Below are 24,207 nucleotides of genomic sequence, written 5' to 3' on the forward strand. Positions count from 1 at the left end.
CTGTGATTCTGAACCATGGCCTTGACTTCTAGGTCTAGACAAGCATGATCCCTTCTCACCTACTTTCTCTTTGGAATATTCTTCCCAACACTTTACACTTAGTAAGTCACTGCACAGTATTCATTCCAGACATAAAAATATATTCTCAAGGAATGTTTCCTTGAGCTTTGAGACCTGGTCTTCCACTGGGTATACTTTATCATATTCACCCAGTTGACCTTCCAGCAGTTATATTAATTTACATTTTGTAATAATTTGTATAGATGTATGCTTACAGGCTCTGTACTAGATAAACTATTTTTTCAAATTATGCCAAAGCTACGATGTACTTGGGATAGATTTTTAAATTTTTTAACATTTATTTATTTTTGAGAGACAGAGAGTGACAGAGAACGAGCAGGGGAGGGGCAGAGAGAGAGGGAGACACAGAATCTAAAGCATGCTCAAGGCTCTGAGCTGTCAGCACAGAGCCTGACACAGGGCTTGACCCCATGAACTGTGAAATCATGACCTGGGCCAAAGTTGGATGCTTAACCGACTGAGTCACCCAAGTGCCCCTTATCTTTTTTTTTTTTTTTAATTTTTTTTTTCAACGTTTATTTATTTTTGGGACAGAGAGAGACAGAGCATGAACGGGGGAGGGGCAGAGAGAGAGGGAGACACAGAATCGGAAACAGGCTCCAGGCTCTGAGCCATCAGCCCAGAGCCCGATGCGGGGCTCGAACTCACGGACCGCGAGATCATGACCTGGCTGAAGTCGGACGCTCAACCGACTGCGCCACCCAGGCGCCCCTCTTTTTTTTTTTTTAAATGTTTATTTACTTTTGCGAGCGGGGGAGGGGCAGAGAGAGAGGGAGACACAGAATCCGAAACAGGCTCCAGGCTCCAAGCTGTCAGCACAGAGCCTGGCACAGGGCTCAAACTCATGAACCAGGAGATCATGACCTGAGCTGCAGTCAGAGGCTTAGCCAACTGAGTCACCCAGGTGTCCCTACAACATGCACTTTTTTAATGTAGTGACATTCTGTATTTTGTGACTGGGATTCCAGTAGGAACTGGCATAACTTCAGTGAATGTATTCATTGGTGAAGCTGAGTTAGCAGGAAATCCAAAAGGCTGTATTATAACACTGGCAATAGTTTAACCCATCAAGATGAACGGCCCACTTTCTTTGATGGTCATGAAAATTATAAAAAGACAATGGCTACACTTCAAATTAAGGCCAAAGGGTTGGACTATAGTTAAAAGAGCTGGTAAGATTAGTGTGTTCCTGATGGTCCCTGGCAGCAATATCTGACCCTTATATTCTAAAGGAATATAGAAACACAATAATCTTTTATGTCTCCAAACACAAAGTGTGTTGTCTTCAGAGAAAAATTAATAAACATATTCTGTATTTTTGTTCCATGTGATGAATTAAAAGATCCTCTTCCATTGCTCTATTTCTCAATGTTAGTTCAGATAAGGCTTTTTGCATGATTTCAATCTTTTTTTTTTTTACCTGTATAGAAGTACAACTGGCAAATAAAATTATATTTAAAGTGATGATCTGATATATGTACACACTGACAAGGGAAGACTGAGGCTTTTGATTTGCAGATTTCAACTTCCTATTAGAAAAGTTTAAAATTTTCAAAAACAGAGACATGTGAATTTGTAAACTGCTGAAGAAGTAACTTTGAAACAATGTTTTGACAGATGGAAGTTAGAGAAGTCTAATTGTGTTAAGCATCAAGAAGTATAGTTTATGTACATGTCTGTACTGTACACATCTGGATTATTCAAGGGCAACTCATGATTTTCAATTATAGAAGTAATATTAAACTATATAAAAATATTAACACCGTGACTAATTTTTCAGCAAACAAAAGAGGTTAAGTGAATAGACTTAAAAAAACACATGTAATAAAAGCCATAATATCCTAACTGCATCAAACTGCCTTCAATAACTAACTCAATTAATAAAATTCAGCATTAACATATATATTCAAAAATATGTTTTGTGTATTCAAGTTATCAGAGTCATGAGAGTCCTTAGATTTGGGAAATTCTTAAGAGGTTATGCACTGACTTGTTAGGATTACAAGTAAAATAACCCACTAGTATGCATGGGGATAAATAGAAGAACGACCATGAAAATGATAAATAATGATGGAGGATTGTGACAGGTTTCATGGGACTTAACAGTCTTATCCACGGACATATTGTAAACAGCCATTTACAATGGGATGTAAGTACGTATGAAAATATCAAAATGTACATTTAAAATATGTGCAGTTTAAGTTAATCATATTTAAACTCTTTTTGCAAAACATGTGTTTAAAACTTGCCACTTACTAGTCATTCTTATTGTTTTATTACCTATGTTCCTGAAGAGATTAGTGGGTACTGTATCAGTACTTTGGGAACAGAATATAATGAGAGGTTACTAGGAATATCTTACCAACTCCATGTTCAGTGACACCACTTGGTGATTTGCATTTACCATGAGGGGAGTGTCTACGCCAGGGATTGCCAAAGACTAAAACCTAGGCTTGATTTAATGTGTCACTGAGTTAAGAAAGCAGAGATGTATTAATGCAGATTAAACGTATAAATCTAGTGCATGTGGCTTTTCAATTATGAGGACAAAAAGTTGAGGGAGAAAAATCTGGTATTCAAAAACAATTGTTCCATGTAATAAATACTTAAGTACATGAAAAGAAAATAGGTTAAGAGGTTACAAGCACACATTTTACCAAAGAAGATAAACAGATGATAAAAAGAATGCATGACAAATGTTCAACATCAGGAAATACTTTGGGAAATGGAATTAAAACCAAAGTAGCTTATGGCTACACACTTATCTCAAGGGCTAAAATTTAAAAAGATAGACCACATCTAGTGTCAAGGTTCCCAGAGAACTAGAATTCTCATGTACTACTGGCGGGAAGGCAAAAGAGAGTAACCATTATAGAACACGGTTTCACATTTCTTAAAACATGAAGCGTTCACCTACACGGTAACAGTTTTAGTTACTATAACAAGAGTTATAACAAGAGAAATAAAACATATATCCACATAAAGAACTGAATGTAAATATTCATAGCAGCGTTTTTTGTAAACACCCCACGCCCAGAAATAACCTATCTGTCCAGAACAGATAAATGGATAAAGTCATTATTCATAGAACAGAACGCTACTCAGCAATAAAAATAAGCATAATTGTTGAATTTCAATAAGTATGCAGAATGAAGGAAACTAGTACAAAAAATATGCATATACTTAATAATGCCTATTTAAATTATAGAAAATACAAACTAACCTAATGTAAAGGAAAGAGAATTGATGGTTGCCTGGAAGGCTGGATAAGGCAGGGAGAGACACTATATGAGCACAAAGTAAATATATCATGACAAATATGTGCATTTTCATGAGTAATATGGTTTCATTACTTTATACATATGTCAGAGTTTACCAAATTGATAACATTAGATAAGTGTATTTTTTTGAGCGTCAACTATACAAATTATACCTTAACAGAGCTTTAAGAAGTGGTCCAAAATACAAGCCCAGATATCCTTTTTTAGGAAATTAGGTTGGCAACCCTATATGGACTCCACCATCTGTACCCTCATGCCCGGGGAGGGGCAGCCTTCCCTCAGTGGTAGCAAATATTGGCAGCATGAAGACTGCTCCCACTTGAATCTACAAGAATGATGGCTGGGTCACAAAAGACACATCCTTGGACAGCAGGCTCAGCCTTCTCTCTATCCTTGTTTTTCTGACTCTAGAGCAATGACCTGTTGAACAGCCCAGAGAGGCTATGAGAATCCACAAAACCTTTAGAATATTTAGTTCATCAATGACCTTGGCTACAAGAAATAGTTATGGAGGTCCTGAGAATTTCTGTACACATCAATCATATAAGTCACAGTTCTGGAATGGTTAGAAATGAACTTTTAGGTAAGGCACATTCCATCTAATTTACTGCAGTCTCCTTTATGCCCTATGAATCCATGTTTTTGTTCCAATTACAGTTCCACCTGTATTTCTAGTCTTACAGCAAATGACACTGAAATTTTGTACATCGTGGCACGTGGCTCCTTTGCAGGACCTGGGGAAGAAGTCCCCTGAATATTGGTGGGAATTATGTGATATATACAGCAAACAAGAGAATATAATTTATGTTGTTCAAAGAAGCACAGGGAGGTTGTTACCACAAAGGTCTCCTCTTACGGGTGACCCCTGACCTCCCCCCAAATCTCAGCACCAAGTTGCTAAGCACCACAAAGTCCTGCAGTCTTTCTTTCAAAGCACTGGGCACCAATGCAAACTAGACCAATATTGGACAACTGCTATTTTCCACCATCATACCGTCCTTCCTGAAACACAGGAAGCATGGGATCCCCACAAAATTTGCTGGTCTCTACCTGCTGATAGATCACAATTCTGCTTTCAAATCACCTCACACAGTGAATACAACCACCAAAATCAAAGGTGCAGAAACAAAGACCTTGACCAAAAGAACATAAACCAACCCAATGTGTAGCAAGCTGTTCCCATGCTGGTGAATTAGAACCGGGAAGAATTCATCACAAGCATAATGTGAGAACAGCATTCCTGAAAAGAAATAGGTCCTTCTTACCAAGGTGAGGATGGGTCCTCTGGACCAAAACTGGGTCAGGTCCGCTCCTTAAAGTCAGAGAGAAAGGAATGAGGCTCTCCCTAAGCGCTCAGGCTATTCACAGTTTCCTCAGGCAAATGGGAAAACGGAAGAGGCTAGCTTCTCTGAGTACTCTGGATGATGACTGACCTACACTGTGCAGATGGGCCAGGTAGTAGAGGTGAATGCCCTCGGCCACAGAAGCTGGCGGTGACATAAATACGGCAGTAGCGCTGGACAGGTGAAACCGTACAATGCATCCTCCTAAAGTCTTGCATGTACCTCAGATTTAGGAGGAATCTCACAAAGTTTATGTTGAGATAAAAGATGTTTAAATTCAGGAAAATGTCTCTCACACACAGTCTCCTTTAGTGTTGTACACTGAATGAAGAAATAAAACATAACCAGCACAATTAAGGGTTTTCTCCAGTATGCACTCTCCGGTGTCTAAGGAGGTTAGATTTGCGGCTAAATGATTTCCCACATTCATTGCATTCATAAGGCCTTTCTCCAGTGTGAACTCTCTGATGTTGAATGAGGTCAGATTTGTGGGTAAAGGGTTTCCTACATTCATTGCACTCATAAGGCCTTTCACCAGTGTGACCTCTCTGGTGTTGAATGAGGCTAGAGCTTTGGCTAAAGGTTTTCCCACATTCGATACACACATAAGGCTTCTCTCCAGTGTGAACTCTCTGGTGCTGAATAAGGCTTGCACTTTGACTAAAGGATTTCCCACATTCCCCACACTCATATGGCTTTTCTCCAGAATGTACTCTCCGGTGTTGAATAAGACCAGAGCGTTGCCTAAAAGATTTCTCACATTCATTGCACTCGTAAGGTCTTGTGCCAGTATGAATCCTCTGATGTTGAATGAGGTCAGATTTGCGGGTAAAGGATTTTCCACATTCACTGCACTCATAAGGTCTTTCTCCAGTGTGAACTCTCTGATGTTGAATAAGGATAAATTTGCGGCTAAAGGATTTCCCACAAACACTGCACCCATAAGGCCTTTCTCCAGTATGAACACTCCGGTGTCGAATGAGGTTAGAAAACTGTCTAAAGGACTTCCCACATTCACTGCACTCATAAGGTCTTTCTCCACTGTGAATTCTCTGATGTTGAACGAGTTCAGATTTGCAGCTAAAAGATTTCCCACAGTCACTACACTCATAAGGCATTTCTCTAGTGTGAACTCTCCTATGCCGAATGAGGTTAAAGATTTGTCTAAAGGATTTCCCGCATTTGCTGCAATTATATGGCTTTTCTCCAGTGTGAACTCTCTGGTGTCGGAAAAGGCTAGAGCTTTGTCTAAAGGATTTCCCACATTCACTGCATTTATAAGGCCTTTCTCTAGTGTGAACTCTATGGTGCTCGATGAAGTTGGATTTGTAGCTAAACGATTTCCCACATTCACCACACCCATAATGTATTCCTCTAGTGTGCAGTCTCTGGTGGTGAATGAGTTTGGATTTGTGGATAAAGACTTTTCCACATTCACTGCATTCATAAGTCCTTTCTCCAGTGTGAATTCTCCAGTGTTTCCTGAGACTGAAGTTATGGGTAATTAGTTGTCCACATTCTCTGCATCCATAAGGCTTTGTACCACTGTGAATTCTCCAGTCTTTAATGAGGTCAGAAGTCTGGCTAAAGCATTTCCCACATTCACCACACTCATATGGCCTTTGTCCACTGTCAATTTGTTGGTGCCGCACCAATCTGTAGTTGCAGCTGAAGGTTTTCCCACATCTGCCACACTCATACAGCCCTTCTCCAGAGCAGACACTCTGATGCTGATCCAGTGCATGGTTGTGGCGGACAGCTTTTTCACATTCACAACAGCTGTAGTGACTTTTTCCACTGTGAAAGGCCTGCCCACTCTGGTTGCCCCTGTGTGGCTCCTCACTGTTGGGAGTGGTCTGGTGCTGCAGAAGTCCCGAGGTGGCTGGGAAGTCCTCGCCAACCTTCCTACAGGTGAAAGGCTGTCCTGACACAAAGACGTTGCAACTCTTCAAACACGAGGCTCTGTCCACATCCCTTTTCCAGGGCTTCGCCCCACTGCCATGCCTCTGTTGCTGGTGAAGGTCTGCATGGAAAGAGAAACATCTCACACACGTGCCACCCAAGCATGGCTTCTGCCAAGGACATCTTGCTTGGGGCTCAGCATGGTGCAAGATATCCTTCGAGGCTGGGATACACATCTCACAGGGGTGGATCTTCTGGGTGGACGGACCTGCCTGAGAAGCCCTGAACTGGGACTCTCCTACAGACACAGTCTGCTCAGAAGGGGCCCCTTCATGTTCCGTCCCATGCCGACAACCTGAAAGCACAGAGGTGCTGACGAGATGCTGACTTGGTGAGGGGAGAGAGCTCCATTACCAAGGTGTACCAGACACAAGTTGGGTCCATGAAATTGCTGTGAGAACAAGGGAGCTGGAGGCAGGCTGAGGTAGGGGCGGCTTGACAGTACTGGGCCTCTGAAGAAACCTGAACAGAAGAAACCTCAACAGACAAAACACAGACGCATAGGGTGCACCACATGGAGGAGAAACTCCTGCCTCCTCACTCCTCCTTCAGTAGGACCTTGTCTGCTCGAGACGTGGGCATGCTGTGTGGGAAGGCTGGTTGTGTCCTGTCCCCCCCAAAATTCAACTGGAACTAAGTAGCTGGTTCAAGGACTATGTAAGGATATGTGCACACCTCATGACACCATGTGCAGGTCAGTGTTGGAGAATATTGTAGAGGGAGCAGTGCAGAGGAACTGGTGGCCCATGGAGGCCACAAAGGTGGAAGGAGCCAGGAGCCAGAAGTCTCAGATGAAATGACAAGTCAGCAAAGTGTTAAGTATGTAGAAGAAAAGGTAGAAACAATATGTGGCTAGTGGTACTTGTACCAAAATACCATTGAACACATGGCAGGTTCCTGGTATGATCTGAACACAGCCCTGAGGTCATGCCCACCCCCGGTTGCCACACACCAGGGCCAGGCCTCTTGTGAGACCATCTTGCCATGTCCACCCTGTGAAACAAGCAGTGTTTTTCCTGCACTCTCCACTGTGTAACTCCTTAGAACCTGAATGATGCAAGTCTTAATGAAAGACGCACGGTGAGTGGCCACCACTGGCCCCAGGCAACTTGTCATGCAGTAATATTCAGAAGAAAAATACTACAAAATACAGCTGAAGGAGGGTCTTAGCCCATGGTTCATGTAACGGCCATGACCTGGCACAGGCAGTCACACAGAACTGTTAGCTAGAGAAAGGGGGCAAAACTGGAGGCCATGGATCTGGAAACAGTCACCTGCCAGGGACAGGACAAGCAAGGTGGGATCCATTAAGTTAACTGCAAGACTCCAGACTCCCAGACCCTCCTCTGCACTTTCTGAGGCAACAGGTGTGAGGGATGATTACGGAGTCCATTGCTCTGGTCACTATACACAGCTCAGCGCTGGCACCCACCACACACATAACAAGAAAGTGTGGAAATCAGATCCCATGAACCAGCTGTGGGAAAGACAGAGCTAACTCTGGGGGGGGAGGGGTGGGGGGTGGGGAGAGAGGCACAACATCACCTCAGAACACCAGGAGCAATGTAACAGTCTTACCCAGAGATGCTACAAGTGCAAAGGTCTCCAGCATCACGTCGCAGTACAGGAGTCTCTGAGTCTCGTCAAGGAGCCCCCATTCCTCCTGGGAGAAGCCAATGGCCACATCCTCAAAGTTCACATCCTGTCATAATGTGGACAGTTCACTCAATGATCAACATCTCTCCTAGGAGTCCAAGTTCATCATGCCCCCCGCCCTCCACATCCATCCTTGGCTCACTCTACTCCACGCCTCAGAGGAAATATCAGGCCTCTCCTCACATTCCCACTGAGACTATGTCTTCTCACGACAACAGGCAGATGGGCAGAGAGAGGATATCTGAACTGTGGACCTGGCATGGTAGCCACCTTGCCTCTTGTCAAAGTAGTTGGTGTCAAATGAACACAGGTTAGGGAGAGAAGCTGGCTATACAAGGAGGGTGTGAATGCTGTGACTCTGGTCTTATCAGGCAATACCGCTGAAGTCCTCTGGATCATCCCTCCAAGACAGAAAAATTGTGCATTATCCTTCATCCTTACGACCTCAATTCCAGGCCCTGGGGTCATGCGTCCACACTCCCTCTCCATGTGCACGTCACTCTTGGCACACCTCTCACAACTGCACTCCCACAACTCCTACCCATCACTATAGTCATCTCCTTGGCCTCTACTTGTCACTCAGCATATGTGGCCCAGTTTCAAACAGGATCAAATACTACTCCAGACTCTGATGGTCCCCACTGACAGACACAGCCTTGAGTCCTACTGCGAAGGCCTCCCTCCCTGTTCCTTGCTCCAACCCCACTACCTAAAAATGAAAGCAGATTTCAGATACCCATGGCTCTCCCCCACTTGTCCTGCATGCGCTTTATGTCCCCTCTCCAGTCACATGTTTCTTCTCTCTGTCTAACCTGCGTTCAAGACTCAGCTGCCCAGTGAGTCTCATAAATGACCACTTGTACTCCTAAGCAAATACACCAGCCTCACCTGAACACCTAAGCCCCCACCAGACACAACGAAATCCTGGTGAGTCTGCAGATGTGAATAAGCACCAGCCCCCATCTCAATGTCACCTTGCTTGAATTACTCGTATGCCTCCACATCTATCTCATGTCCACTTTTCCCCTGGAGTCCCTGGCCACATCCCAAACCATGCAGTCTCCCCTGCCCTCTCTATGATCGCTTCTCTCCCCATCTGTGTTGTGGCACCCACATCCCACAACCAGTGAGCCGGGCAGGAAACCTGGTCCTCAGGCCTACCCTCTTCTTCCTGGGCTACTATTACCACTGTCATCCTGACCAGGAATCCCCATATATATATTTTTTTAATGATTTTTAAATTTATTTTTGAGAGAGAGACAGAGACAGAGCGCTGGGGGGGAGGGGCAGAGAGAGAGGGAGACACAGAATGCGAAGCAGGCTCCAGGCTCTGAGCCATCAGCACAGAGCCTGACGCGGGGCTGGAACTCGTGAACTGTGAGATCATGACCTGAGCCTAAGTCAGGTGCTTAACCGACTGAGTCACCCGGGTGCCCCAGGATTCCTCCTATTAAGTAACCTACAGCTCCTCCCTGGTCCGCACTCTCCGCCACCTTTTGGAGAAGCCTACATCCTGACCTGTCCTGAAACATCTCATACCCTTAACAGACCGAAAAGAAATCTTCTGATGTCCCCAATGAAAATTACTCTTACTAGCTTCCCCATCTCAGCTGATGGAGCTTCCATTCTCCCAGCTGCCAAAGCCAAAACTTCGTCACCTCTGAGCCCTACCTCTCTGTCCGTACCTCAAAATTAGAAAACCCAGGCAGCCACACCTCAAACACTGACACAGAATCCAGCCACTTCTCCCACCTCCACAGCCACCACCCTGCTCTGGCTACCATCACACCGGCCCAGACTACTGCAGTAGCCTCCTCCCTTACCTTCCCAGCACCACCATCACAACTGCACTCCTCTCCATGCTGCAGCCGCAGGGAGATCACCTGCCTTCACTGCTCCAATCCCTCCCACAGCACCGGACACCTGGGTGTCCAGACCTGACTCCTCCCAGCTCCCATGAGAAACAAAGGTTACCCGCAGGTTCCCGAACTCTCCAAGCCTTTGCACGTCCTAGTACCTATGCCTGGGACCCCTTCCATATCTCACTGCACTGGTTGCCAAAAATAGGAACCACTCTGTAACTCTGGGCCTGGAGTTAGGACCCTGCGCTTGATGTCTCCTCCAAGTTCCCAGACCCGGCGACTGGAGGACTGGCAGAAGAGTCACAGCACACCATTATCCCAAAGCACGTGCGGGGGTGGGGTCTAGGGACGCCCTAGAATAAGCTCCACAACCCAGCACCCCTAAGCCAGGATCCACGGGCTCAGGTGGCTAAGTACCTTAGCCCAGCGCAGGATCCGGAGACAAGACGAACGCGCTACTTCTGGGCTCCTGTTCTCAGTGCACTGTCGCCACTTAGGCGATCTTTACAGAACTCAACTTTCCTGCTCCTATCATCACCCCTCTTCCCGTCTGTCCCTCCTGTGAGCAGCTGCAGGAAACCTGTTAGAACCCGATCTCGGACACCGTCCCTCTATTGTCCCCAACTCTTCGTGGCTCCCAGCGTCCCGAGAAAGAAGGTACAACTCCTAAGGCCTTCGCCTCACATTCTGTTGCCTGTAGACACAAAACAGAGCCTGGGCTTCCCCAGTGCTCCCGGCCCGGTCGCACCTCTAAGTCTCTGCACCGAGTGGCCCCTCCCCTTCAGCCCGCTCCCGCACCCCGTCACGCCGGCGCTCAGACACGGGGTCCCCGCCCACGAGAGCCTCCCGGCCCGGACACCGGGACCTGGGCCGCTGGGACGCGCGACCAGGCGCCCCGCGCTCGGTGGGGGAGGGCGGAGAGGGCCCGGGGGTCGCACGTTTACCTCAGCCGGGTCCCTACGCGCGGCCGCCGCCATCGGACTCTGTAGGCGGAGCGCAGCTGTGGGGCGCGGAGATCTCGATCCCAGGCCGTTGCGGGTCACCCCGAGGCCGCCGCCTCCAAGGCTCAGAGCCGCGTCTCTGCAGCCGGGAGAACGTCTTCCTTGCCTTATGGGGCGCCGACCCAGTTCTCCGGGGCCTCTGAGTGAACAGACTCGAAGGAAGCCAAAATGACCGCCAAGAGTCAGACGCCGGAAGTCCCGCCCTAATCTGATGCGTCGCACGGAAATGCATCTGTTCTGGGCTTTCATTGGGTCAACTCCGCAACTCTTATGCGCATTGCCGTTTGGGTAATGGAGTTTCCTCAGCTAGAGTGTCTAATTCTTGACCTCCGCCAGTAAAGTTTTCCCGGTACCACGAGTGTCTCAGAAATAAGAGGACTTTAGCCTTCAGGGAACGGAAGCTGTTTATTCCTTTAAATTTTTGTTTTGTTTTGTTGTTTGTTTCTTTTGAGAGAGAGCAGAAGAGGGGCAGAGAGAGGGAAAGCGAGAATCCCAAGGAGGCTCTGCACTGTGAGGGCAGAGCCCGAGAAGAAGCTTCAACCCACCAACCCTGAGATCCTGACCTGATCTCAACCTTTCAATTATTCTCAAATGCTACAGATTTAAATATACACAGTCTCTTTCAGACTCAAAATGCATCCACTCTTAGCAACAATGTAATAAACATTTTCTTGCTATTCAAACGCATGCAGTCAGAAGGATTAGTCGATTTTGTAACTATGTTTATCTATAGTCAGGGCCATGACTTAGAAAGAAACAGTGATGTTTAGGCCGCCCTGGAAGTAGGGGACAAGGAGTTATTTCTGCAACTGGTTCCCACAGAGAACATCTTTCCTACCTGCATTTTCAGTGATTGTGTCCAAATCACAAAGCAACAGTGCTTATCAGTTTAGTATTTCTTCATTTCTTAAGATATAGTCAAATCCTTTACTACTCTAACATCTATCTCAAAGGGAGTGTAACTTATTAAATTCTGTTTTGTTATGTGACAGTTGTTATAGCATTCTCAGAGTGCATATGCAAAGGAAGGATCTGATTTAAAAAAAAAAAAAAAAAAGAGTTAAGCTGAACCCAATCTTGGCATCATGATTCTTTTTAATCAGTTTTGTCTTGGTGGGCTGTAGTCTTTCTCATTGTAGTTTTAAATTACAATTTCATAATGACTAGAGTTGCATAATTTTTCTAGGCTTAATGACCATTGATATATGTTCTTTAATGAATATTTTGTTCAAATATGTTGCCTATTTTATTTTTTGTCTTTTTTTCTAATTGATTTCTATGATTTCTTTTGTGTATAGTCCTTCAGGTTAGATATTCACAAACTTGTTTCTACCATTCTGTGTTGCATTTTTTAAATTTGCATCCAAGTTAGTTAGCATATGGTGCAATAATGATTTTAGGAGTAGAATCCAATGATTCATCCCCTACATACAACACCCAGTGCTCATCCAAACAAGTGTCTTCCTTAATGCCCCTTGGCCATTTAGCCCATCCCTCCACCCACAATCCCTCCAGCAACCCTCAGTTTGTTGTCTATATTTAAGAGTCTCTTATATTTTGTTCCCCTCCCTGTTTTTTATATATATTTTTGCTTCCTTTCCCTTCTGTTCATTTGTTTTGTATCTTAAATTCCACATATAAGTCATATGATATTTGTCTTTCTCTGACTAATTTCGTTTTGCATAATACACTCTAGTTCCATCCACATTTTTGCAAATGGCAAAATTTCATTCTTTTTGATTGCCGAGTAATACTCCATTGTGTATATACACTACATCTTCTTTATCCATTCATCTGTCAATGGACATTTGGGCTCTTTCCATACTTTGGCTATTGTTGATAGTGCTACCATAAACATTGGGGTGCATGTGCCCCTTTGAAACAGCATTCCTGTATCCTTTGGGTAAATACCTAGTAGTGCAATTACTGGGATGTACGGTAGTTCTATTTTTAATTATTTGAGGAAGTTCCATACTGTTTTCCAGAGTGACTGCACCAGTTTGAATTCTCACAAGCAATGCAAAAGTGTTCCTCTTTGGGGCGCCTGGGCAGCTTAGTCGGTTAAGCATTCAACTTTGGCTCAGGTCATGATCTCGCAGTTCATGAGTTCGGGCCCTGCCTCGGGCTCTGTGCTGATGGCTCAGAGCCTGGAGCCTGCTTCGGATTGTGTCTCCCTTTCTCTCTGCCCCTCCCCAGCTCGCTCTCTCTCAGAAATAAATAAACATTAAAAAAAAAAAGGTTCCTTTTTCTCTGCATCCTCACCAGCATCTCTCATTACCTGTGTTGTTAATGTTAGCCGTTCTGACAGCTGTGAGGTGGTATCTAATTGTGGTTTTGATTTGTATTTCCCTGATGATGAGTGATGTTGAGCATTTTTATTTTGAATTATTCCAGTGTTTTTAGGGTTGTCTTTACTTTTCCCAGCAATTCCTAAATATTCCAATGTCTTGGTTAATAATCCTTTTATTAAATTTTCCCTATTCAAATTAATGTGGAGGTTATTTCCCTTGATTGAATCCTAACTATTAATGAATTGGTTCTGTCAGTAGCCCTAGTAGATAAACCCATGAGGATGCAATTTGGAAGTTGGTTTGGCCAAGCCCTTGGGCTTGAATGAAGTGCTGAACACCTAGCCAGTAGGAAATGGGATGCTAATGACCCGTAGTGTGCAGTGACATCATCATGAATCCATTACCTAGTGTTGATTATGACGAAGAGGCAGCACGTGCCTTGCAGCACATGCCTTGAGATCAAGTGGGTGCTGCAATGAGTATTAAGGCAGTGATTGTAACTACAAAGACTATGGTCTGGGAAGGATTCAAGTTCATGTTATTGCTTACAAAGAGAAAATGGTAAGCTCAAGACCATTATCTCTCAACTCAATTCCCAATATGAAAAGAGAAAATTTTTAGGGTAGCCCGAAAAGAAGCCCCGATTTCTGTAGCTGCAGCATTCCTATTGCTGAAAATCAAAGTATTAAATTAAGGGCTTGCTAAATTACAATGACTTTTGAATACACAGTTTCACAATGTTTCTCATGTGAAAGTTAGGTCATTGATTGATAAAGTGGGATTCTGACTCTTGGAACGGGGTCATCTGGTTGGATGCAAAGAAACCAACAATTTGGAACCCTAAGTCAATCTGAGTCTCTTTTACCAGGTGTGTGAAGAGACTAGCCTTCCTCTGTTAATATCACCTGGGCAGATGCCTATAAAGGAATGCCAAATCTCTACAAGACTCACCACAACAACCTAAAACTAGTATCAACTGAGCACGATCCAGGGAAATAAGAGGAAATAATGGACCAAGATGGATTGTGATATTTTGCTAGTATATACTATCAGAAGCCTGGGGATCAAGTGTGGGTATGGGTTCTAGGACTATTTGACCAAGGGGGGTGGAATATATGAACAGATTGGACCAAAGTCATTGATATGGTGCAGTTACTAGAGATTCTGGATTTAGTGTGCTACCTCTTGCAGCTGGAGGTGACTCTAATATCCTACTTGTTGGATTGACTGGCTTGGATTCAGTGGTAGCCTATAGTTAAGGAGGCTGAGATGCTTGAGTTAGTCTGGCATGATATACAAGACAAAATTGAAAGGCTTAGGGATAGGACTGGATAGATCATGTGGAAGATGTACATCTACATCTATATTAATCATGTTCTTTTTATTTTCTGTGTTTTATAATGTTGACAACTTAAGAGCCCTACACACTTGGAAGAGACTGCCTCTCTCCTAAGGATAGCTAATTCCTAGAGATTCGAAACAACCTGTTTGAGAGCATGCCTTTCATATGCAAATCAACCAGTCCAATGTCATAGCCCCAACCACCTCCTTTATCTAACTCTCAAACATCACACAATACTTCCCTTGCTCTGTATCAATGCAAGGCCAGGTAACAGACAATTAGGGACTACCCCTGTGCCCCAAAGCCTGATAGAATTATTCAAACTAGCCAATCCTAAGTGATTCACCATATCCTACCTTGCCTTTCGCATGGAAACCAAATGAGAGGTTTGCGCCCATGTTCTGTCTTCACGCCTTTGTTCCTTTTGACCAACGCTGTTGCTACCCCATGTGGCCATGTGTGGCATGGCATGTTCCTGCTCTTGAGAATTTCTTTTTCGGGGCGCCTGGGTAGCGCAGTCGGTTAAGCGTCCGACTTCAGCCAGGTCACGATCTTGCAGTCCGTGAGTTCGAGCCCCGCATCGGGCTCTGGGCTGATGGCTCAGAGCCTGGAGCCTTTTCCGATTCTGTGTCTCCCTCTCTCTCTGCCCTTCCCCCGTTCATACTCTGTCTCTCTCTGTCCCAAAAATAAATAAACGTTGAAAAAAAAACATTAAAAAAAAAAAAAGAATTTCTTTTTCAAGTAGGCTTCAGGCCCAGCGCGGAGCCCAATGTGGGGCTTGAACTCATGGCCCTGAGATAATGACGTGAGCTGAAATCAACAGCCATACGCTTAATCGACTGAGCCACCCAAGTGCCCCTCCTGCTCTTGAGAATTGTAACTTCTTACAGAGGCATTAACCTATGTGTGTCACCATCCCATCGCCTCTATAAATTAAAACCCTGTGGGTATAATGGAACAGTGTGGGGAGAGTGGTAACTGATTCAGTGTTTCACAGAGGAGCACACCAAGGAGTAATTGTCCTTGGGTTACTAACTGGACCATCAAACAGCCTGCAGTGCCTGGAAAGGAATGTCTGGCTGGTGACCCACTTGCACTTTGGCTGCCAGTTCTTTTTTTCATCATACTACTCTCAAATTTGATTAATGCTTTAGTTTGTGCATCATGGGAAACAGTATATAATTTAATTTTTTCTTTCGTTTTTAAAAAATGTTTATTTTTGAGAGAGAGAGAGTGCAGGAGCAGGGGAGGGGAGGACACACAGGGGGACAGAGGATCTGAAGTGGGCTCTGAGCTAACAGCAGAGAGCCTGATGTGGGGCTCGAGCCCACGAACTGTGAGATCATGACCTGAGCCGAAATCAAGAGACAGATACTCAACGCACTGAACCACCCAGGTGCTCCCCTTCCTTCCTTCTTTTAAATCTGTTTTGCTGGAACTTTTTGTAAAGAATTTTAGATTGGAATTTTAATAGCCTTTCTAAAGCCAAGAACCAAGCCAAATATTTGCCATCAGATTCACCTGCAATACCTGTAGATTTGGGTGAATTCCTCTCTTCTTGAGGTCACCCAAATTTCTTGAGGTCCCTGCATCTGCCAGGAAGTGGCATTCTTTACTCATCTGGTAAGGCTGTTAGGAATTCTATAAGCAAGGTATCAGACCAACATTCCCAAGAGGCTTCATTGGCTCCATAAGGCCAATCTGAGTTTCTTAAAGCTGTCTGGTCATACTTGAGTCTATGTGTGTCTCTCTTAAAGATGACATTCCCTGGGGCGCCTGGGTGGCGCAGTCGGTTAAGCGTCCGACTTCAGCCAGGTCACGATCTCACGGTCCGTGAGTTGGAGCCCCGCGTCAGGCTCTGGGCTGATGGCTCAGAGCCTGGAGCCTGTTTCCGATTCTGTGTCTCCCTCTCTCTCTGCCCCTCCCCCGTTCATGCTCTGTCTCTCTCTGTCCCAAAAATAAATAAACGTTGAAAAAAAAATTAAAAAAAAAAAAAAAGATGACATTCCCGGAGCACCTGGCTGGTTCAGTCAGTAGAGCACACCAGTCTTGATCTCGGGGTTATGAGTGCGAACCCCACATTGGTTGTAGAGATGACTTAAAAATAGCTTAAAAAACTGACATTCCAGTCAAGGCTTTGACATTCCAGTCCAAGCCTTGGTAATATAACCAATCTTTCCAATGGTTACAAGAACAGATTCTCATTGAACTTACGCAAATAATTTATAATTGCCATAAAAGAAAGAATACTCACTGAGAGCTTCTGAATTCTGGAGGGTTTCAGGTAGGGAGGAAAAGATAAATATGTTAATTTGATTACAAATTTCTTTAAGTTGTGGATCTCTTAAGAGAAAAAGTTTCCTTAAATCTGGGAAAGCAAACATTAGAGAACGAGCAATGCTTTGAGCAAGAGTCATTAAAAAAGATCATCATTTTCCTTAATTGATTAAGTTCCATGCTGTTACTTTTTGTTCTGTTTAAAAGTAGCTTTTTCATTAGTTCTGGAAATTCATAGTTTAGTCTGACGATCTTAAGGTTACCAGAAACCTGTATTTCTCAAAAGTCCTTTTCCTGAATCTCCTTGAAGCTGAAACATATTTTGCAAGAGCGTCAGAACAACAACTGTAAATGACACGAGGCAAAAATGGACATGGCTAAAGACCTGATGAGAGCCCAGGTATAATGTAGTTGATAAGAAATTTTGGTTATTTTTGTGACACACAGCATTTTAACAATTTGAACGTCAGATGATGACATGTACCAAGACATATTAAAACTTTAGGAATTGCCTATAATTTCCTTGAACACTTACAGTTATATTACCCACATAATATTATCTAAAGAGGTTTATCATTAGTTGTTTGACAATGCTTATAAACCAAATAAACTAGATTAGTCAGTCAAAACACTTTATTTGGGATTTGAATTTCTGAGAATCTGTTAAAAATAAATGAATGAAGGAATGAACACACAGAAAGCCCCAGGATTGTCTTTCCTCAGCATGTGGGAGCCATTTCTTTAAAATGGAAAGATCTTGGAGCTCCTGGCTGGCTCAGTCAGTAGAGCGTGCAACTCTTAATCTTGGGGTCATGAGTTCGGGCCCCACCTTGGGCATGGAGCCTACTTAAAAAAAAAAAAAAAGGAAAGATCTAGAGAGCTGTCATTTTGAAATGCAGACATCAAGGGAGATATTTGGCCTATCTCTCAGTTCCCGGGAAAAAGAGGACCCTAACCTTGGTGGGTGCCTTGTTACATTTCAAAAACTACTTCTTGTCATACAGATAAAACAAAGTTTGTTTTTCCTCTGCATAAACTCAACAAACTAACATACATGGTCACTCAAACTACAAAGGCAAAGTTGGGATAAACTATGGGCCAAATGATGCTGTCAAGTGCCCTTACTTGAGGACCAGAACTGTTTATCTTGAAAACATGCAGGTGATGACAATATGCAATGATCAGAGGGGTTCTGTCTGCTTGTCGCTATAAGAGAGTAAGATTTTTTCTACATGTCTTTGCAATTCTTAAGCTGATTTCTTGTGGTGCACATCACATTCCAGTTTAATACTTACTCAATAATATGGTATATGAAGAAATCTATTTGGTCTTGGTTCCCTGCGCACTGTTCCTGGCACAGAGCTCCTACAACACTTGTTATCTCCTTAGTAATAGAAGTATCTTGTGTCATTCATAACGGAGCCCCCTTGTGAACACCCCTTAATTTATGCTAAAGACTTGTGTTGGGGTGGGGGCCCTAAATACAGTCAGGATGGGGAATGGTCATCAGAAACGAGAATTAGAGGGTTAGAACTTGCAGCCCCACCCACCAATCTCCAGGAGAGTGTGCTGGAGGATAAAAAAAGATCTATATATCCTTTTCGATATAGAGGTCTGTAAAAACTCTTGAAAAGGAGACGTGAGGAGCCTCCAGGTCTATAAACATGCCTGGAGGGGGGCACACCTCAGTACCACGAGGACAAAAGCTCCTGCACTGGGGACCCTACTGCACCTCCCCTATGAGTCCCCCTAGAGCGACTATAGGACATAGGGATACGTTCTGGGTCCCCCTATGTACTTCATCTGCCTCTAAACATATTTCCCTGAGTTCTGTGAGCCACCCTGGCAAGACAATCCAGCAAGAGGAGGGGTCAGGGAATCTGCTCATTTACAGCCAGTCACTGTGAAGCACAGGTGACAACCTGGATTTGAGACTGGCATCTGAAAGGCACAGTCCTGTGGGATCTGGTAAAATCTTCAGCTAGATAGAGACAGAATTAATTCCTTGGCAGTGTTGATGAATACACATATCAAATACGAGTGTGGAGTGGATCTGTAGGCGGGGGAAGATTGTTGTATGTCCCCACCAGTCACCATCACACATGCCTGCAGGAGAAAAGCCGCATCACCTGTGTCACCACTATCTAGCTAGTGTGCAGGATTATGGGCCAGTGTGACCGGTTGGACAGCATCAGAGACTCACTAGGCTGCACCCAGGAGATGGCAAACTCTAATGAACAAACCCCTCAGCAACTTCAACAATTAATAAGAAGGCAAGTGGGACCTGTGGGTTAACATAACTTTTGAGAGAGCGACTGTAGGGCATCAGGATACGTTCTGGGTCCTAGCTGCAATAAATATGGCTTAAGAAACAACATTTGTGACGCAATTGAGGAAATTGACCATTAGGAATATGTCAGATTTTTAAAAATGTTTTATTTATTTTTGAGACAGAGAGAGAGAGACAGAGTGTGAGCGGGGGAGGGGCAGGGAGAGAGACACACACACACGCAGAATCCGAAGCAGGCTCTGGCTCCGAGCTGTCAGCACAGAGCCCGATGTGGGGCTTGAACTCATGAACTGTGAGATCACAACCTGAGCCAAAGTCAGACGCTTAACTGACTGACCCACCCAGGCGCCCCAAGAACATATTTGCCAGATTAAAAAAATGTGTTGTCTGATGGCTATTGGGACTATGAACCTGTTGAAAATATATCCTCCATGAGTTCTTCTGCATTAAGTGTAATGCCTAAGTAACATACCGGTATATGTGAGGACAGATCATACAAAAATGGCTATGAAATGATAAGTAATGGTGGAAGACTGGGGAAGCTTCATTTTGCTTCATTACACAGTGTTTTCCTGTTTGGTGTATGGTTGCATATCGCCAGAAGAAATGATAAAATGCGGCTTGGTCTGTTCAGACTGCTGTAAGAAATTTTCACAGACGGGGTAGCTTATACACAACATAATTTATTTCTCACAGTCTTGGAGACTGGATGTTGGAGACCACGGTGCCAGCATGGTGGGGCCAGGGCTCTCCTTGGGGTGCTGACGTTTTCTGCGTCCTCAACATGGTGGAAGGGGCCATGGGTTTCTCTGCAGCCTCCCATAGAGCACTGATCCCATTCAGGAGGGCTCCACCCTCATGACTTAAGCACCTCCCAAAGGCCTCACCCCCTAAGACCATCACCTTTCTATGATGTAGGATTTCAGCATATGAAATTTGGGGGAACACAAAGATTCAAACCCATAGCAGTGGCATTGTGTCGGTAATTTTATCTTTTCAGAAGGAAGAAATCAAAAGGGTAACAGGATACTTGTGGATCTGGCCTAGCGTGTAAGAAACTGGAAGTCGCCTCTCCATCCTAACAAGGAAAAAGCTGAACAAACTAACAAACTCTTCTTCGATTCCAAAAATAACTGTGGTCACAGGGAAAACTGCTGTGCCCCGGTTGAGACCAGCAGATACAGAGATCACAATATACTGAAGCAGAAATGCACATGTGGAATCAGTGGGAGCCCGTGCAGGGGTAGGGAGACTGAATGTACTTGCCCAATTGCTGGAGTCTCAGTGGAAACGAGCCTGAGACAGAAAACTTCCTGGGGAACCCAGCCCTGTGGAGAGCTCCCACACACTTGTAGAGTTCTACCTGATTCTCGCAGTGAGCATCCCATGATGTTCTGTGATCTTCTGTGACAGGAGAAGATCCTGTGCTCCAACAGCAGAAAGGAAAAGAAACCATTTTCTTCTTCTTTTTCTTTGAATGTTACCTGTTTTCTTTGTTTGTTTGTTTGTTTGTTTGCTTTTTTAAGTAAGCCCTGTGTCCCAGGTGGGGCTTGAGCTCATGAGCCTGAGATCAAGAGCCACGTGCTCTACTGACGAAGCCGGCCGGATTCCCCCAAAGAAACCATTTTCAAATATGCCAAAGCATGGTTCTCTGCAAAGTCTGCTTGCAGAAAAAACTGTTTGTTTTGATTTGAGGCAAATTAATGCTCTGAGACTGAATTTGTCTTTATTTAACAGAGGTTCACGGTGGGAATTTCACAAGCTAGTGACATACGAGGTAATCTCTTAATAAGCCAAGGAAGAAAATAACATATCCAAATCAATAGTCAAGTAATCACACTATTGTAGCAGGCAGGAGATGAAAGGAGTAACGTCCACATGGAGTGGAGGCAAAACTTGTTCTGAGTTAGTACTATGGAGAGACGGCAAACCCATAGCTGATGTCCAGCTGCCAGCGCAAAGGGAAGTCCCCTGTTCCTAGAACATGTTGCTAGGGAACGATGATGCCAGTGTTGATGGGCTAGTGGATCTCCTTCCAGGGCCACTGTGGTCTTCCCCACTGGTGTAAAAGAGTGGCCTTTTGGGGCGCCTGGGTGGCGCAGTCGGTTAAGCGTCCGACTTCAGCCAAGTCACGATCTCGCGGTCCGTGAGTTCGAGCCCCGCGTCAGGCTCTGGGCTGATGGCTCGGAGCCTGGAGCCTGTTTCCGATTCTGTGTCTCCCTCTCTCTCTGCCCCTCCCCCGTTCATGCTCTGTCTCTCTCTGTCTCCCCCCAAAAATAAATAAAAAAAAAAAAAAAAAAAAAAAAAAAAGAGTGGCCTTTACTATGGCAGGAGCTAATGCCCTAAGGTCTTTGGAGAGCTATTCAGATGAGCAGTTAGCCTTGCCCAACCCAGCACTCTGGGATGGTCTTCTCCAACTCTCAGGAGTTTTGGTCTAAATGGCCCTTAGCCATATTGCCCCTTCCTATGTTTTTATTGCGAAGTCCCGGCAGGAACCCTCAGCACCTGGGCTACTGAGTTATTATTGGTGAGAACAGATGAGTTGATGACGTCTTGATGCAAGTAACCTCATTCTTTTGTCAAAACACATTACTTCTAAAAACAGATTCATTTTCGCCATCAACGAATGGCTCTAAATCATACCAAACCAATATGCACACTATTTGAGCAGAGCCTAAGTTGCTCAGGATTTACCAGAGCCTAGGTGAACAGAGGGAAGGGAAATATACCTACCTCCAGGCCGCTCGATCCATCCTGTCCCAGCCAAGGTGTGGGGGGACACTGACAAGGCACAGTGCAGAAGCACAAACTCACTATAAGACTTGAAACCTCTATTTTATGTCAGTAAATTCATTCCATAAAAGAAAATAAATCTTTGGGGCACTTGGGTGGCTCAGTCGTTAAGCTTCCAACTTCAGCTCAGGTCAGTATCTCATAGCTTGTGAGTTTGAGCCCCATGTCAGGCTCTGGGCTGACAGCTCAGAGCCAGGAGACTGCTTCTAAATCTGTGTCCTCTGCTCTCTCTGCTCGTTCCATGCTCATGCTGTGTCTCTCTGTTTCTCAAAAATAAATAAACATTAAAAATTTTTAAAAATAATAAAATAAATCTTTAACCTACAAACAAAACCTCTTAAGCTCAGAAACTGTGAAGATCCTCTCATAAGGAACTCAAAGAGGAAATTTCTGTGCCAAACAAATCATAACACTGTTCCAGGCATAAAAGAAGACAAAACCAAACAGACCCCTAGTCACAGACGATGTAACAGTCCCCTTCTCCCCACACTTACGCCGCTCCTGTCTACTACACCAGTCCCGTTCACAGAGTACTTCACACATAGACCTCAAGACAATAAATATCACAAGGCGTGATGAATGTAAAAGTCTGCAGAGACCAAGCAAGCCTTCGAACCAGGCTCACACTAGACAGGGATGTGGAAGTGGGAGACTAGGAATTTAATGTTGTTGTTGTTGTTGTTGTTGTTGAGACAGAGAGTGACAGAGCATGAGCAGGGGAGGGGCAGAGAGAGAGGGACACACAGAATCCGAAGCAGGCTCCAGGCTCTGAGCTGTCAGCGCAGAGCCCGACGCGGGACCCAAACTCACAAACCGCGAGATCATGACCTGAGCCGAAGTTGGACACTTAACCGACTGAGCCACCCAGGCGCCCAAGGAGACTAGGAGTTTAAAACAATTGTGATTAAGATGCTAAGGGCTGTACTGGATAAATTAGACAGCATGCAAGAACAGACGGGTTATGTAAACTGAGATGGAAATTCCAAACGAACAACCCTCCCACCCCCACCCCAAAAAACAAATACTAGAGATCAAAAGTGTAACAGAAATGAAGAATGCTCTGGTGGGCTTATCAGTAGACTGCACGTAGCTAAGCAAAGAATCTGACTTGAAGATATCTCAGAAAAACCTCTAAAACTGGGAAAAAACAAACAGAAAAGCCTGGAAGAGAAAACAGATGACAGAGCTGTAGGACAACCACAGAAGCTGTCAATTACCAGTTCCAGGAATAATAGAACAAAGAGATACAGGACAGAAGAAACTGAATCAAGAATTTCAATTGAATCCAAATTGCATCAGTCTTGAAACTGAATCAGTCTCCTTTTGGAATTTTTTCCAAAACAGAACGTAGCACCCTAAAATGACTTCACTGATGCTCTCTCCTCAGTATTTAAAGAAGAAATTGTACTAATTCTCTACAATCTCTTCAGAGGGAGAGGCAGAGGGAATGAGCCCCAACTCCTAAGAGGCTAGCATTGCCCCAGTACCCAAACCAAACAAAGCCGTGACAACGAAGAGAACTATAGACCCAGTCTCTCATGAAGACAGATGCAAAAGTCCTCACCGGGATGCCACCACACACCTGTTAGAGTGAGGAACGGGAATGCTGACGGCAGCACATGCCGGTGAGGATAGGGGACACCATGAGCTCTCATTCCTTGCTGGTGACAACAGCACAGCCACTTTGCAAGATGCTTGGGCGGTTTCTTTCAGAACTGAAGTTACTCTTACCATACAACCTGGCAACTGTGCTCCTTCGTATTTACCCAATGGAGTTGAGAACAGGACCACTCGGGGCGCCTGGGTAGCTCAGTTGGTTGAGCTTCCGACTTCGGCTCAGGTCATGATCTCGCAGTCTGTGAGTTCGAGCCCCATGTGGGGCTCTATGCTGACAGCTCAGAGCCTGGAGCTGCTTCGGATTCTGTGTCTCCCTCTCTCTCTGCCCCTCCCCCGTTCATGCTCTGTCTCTCTCGGTCTCAAAAATAAACAAACATTTAAATAAAGAAAAAAAAAAAAGAAAACAGGGCC

The 24,207-nt window shown here is 44.6% G+C and overlaps 1 protein-coding gene across 3 annotated transcripts in view; it reads right to left on the reverse strand.

Annotated features, from left to right (window-relative positions):
* The window catches only part of LOC125152410 (zinc finger protein OZF-like), a 516,059-nt gene that overhangs the window by 26,226 nt on the left and 465,626 nt on the right, over positions 1–24,207 (reverse strand). Inside the window, exons 1-3 of one of the 3 annotated variants that reach the window (XR_007147179.1) lie at positions 11,130–11,358; positions 8,246–8,369; positions 4,628–6,728 (exon numbers count right to left, since the gene is read on the reverse strand). The exons of 1 other annotated variant lie outside the window; for it this stretch is intronic. Coding sequence is in view for 1 of the 2 variants with exons in the window: in XM_047834285.1 (XP_047690241.1) it covers positions 11,130–11,162 (33 nt within the window). In the remaining variant the exon portion in view is untranslated. Of the gene's footprint in view, positions 1–4,627; positions 6,729–8,245; positions 8,370–11,129; positions 11,359–24,207 lie in introns of those variants that run through there. One more of the 3 variants, XM_047834285.1, reaches the window with a different exon arrangement.

The sequence above is a fragment of the Prionailurus viverrinus genome, chromosome E2 (assembly GCF_022837055.1).
Source record: "Prionailurus viverrinus isolate Anna chromosome E2, UM_Priviv_1.0, whole genome shotgun sequence".
NCBI classification, from domain to species: Eukaryota; Metazoa; Chordata; class Mammalia; order Carnivora; family Felidae; genus Prionailurus; species Prionailurus viverrinus.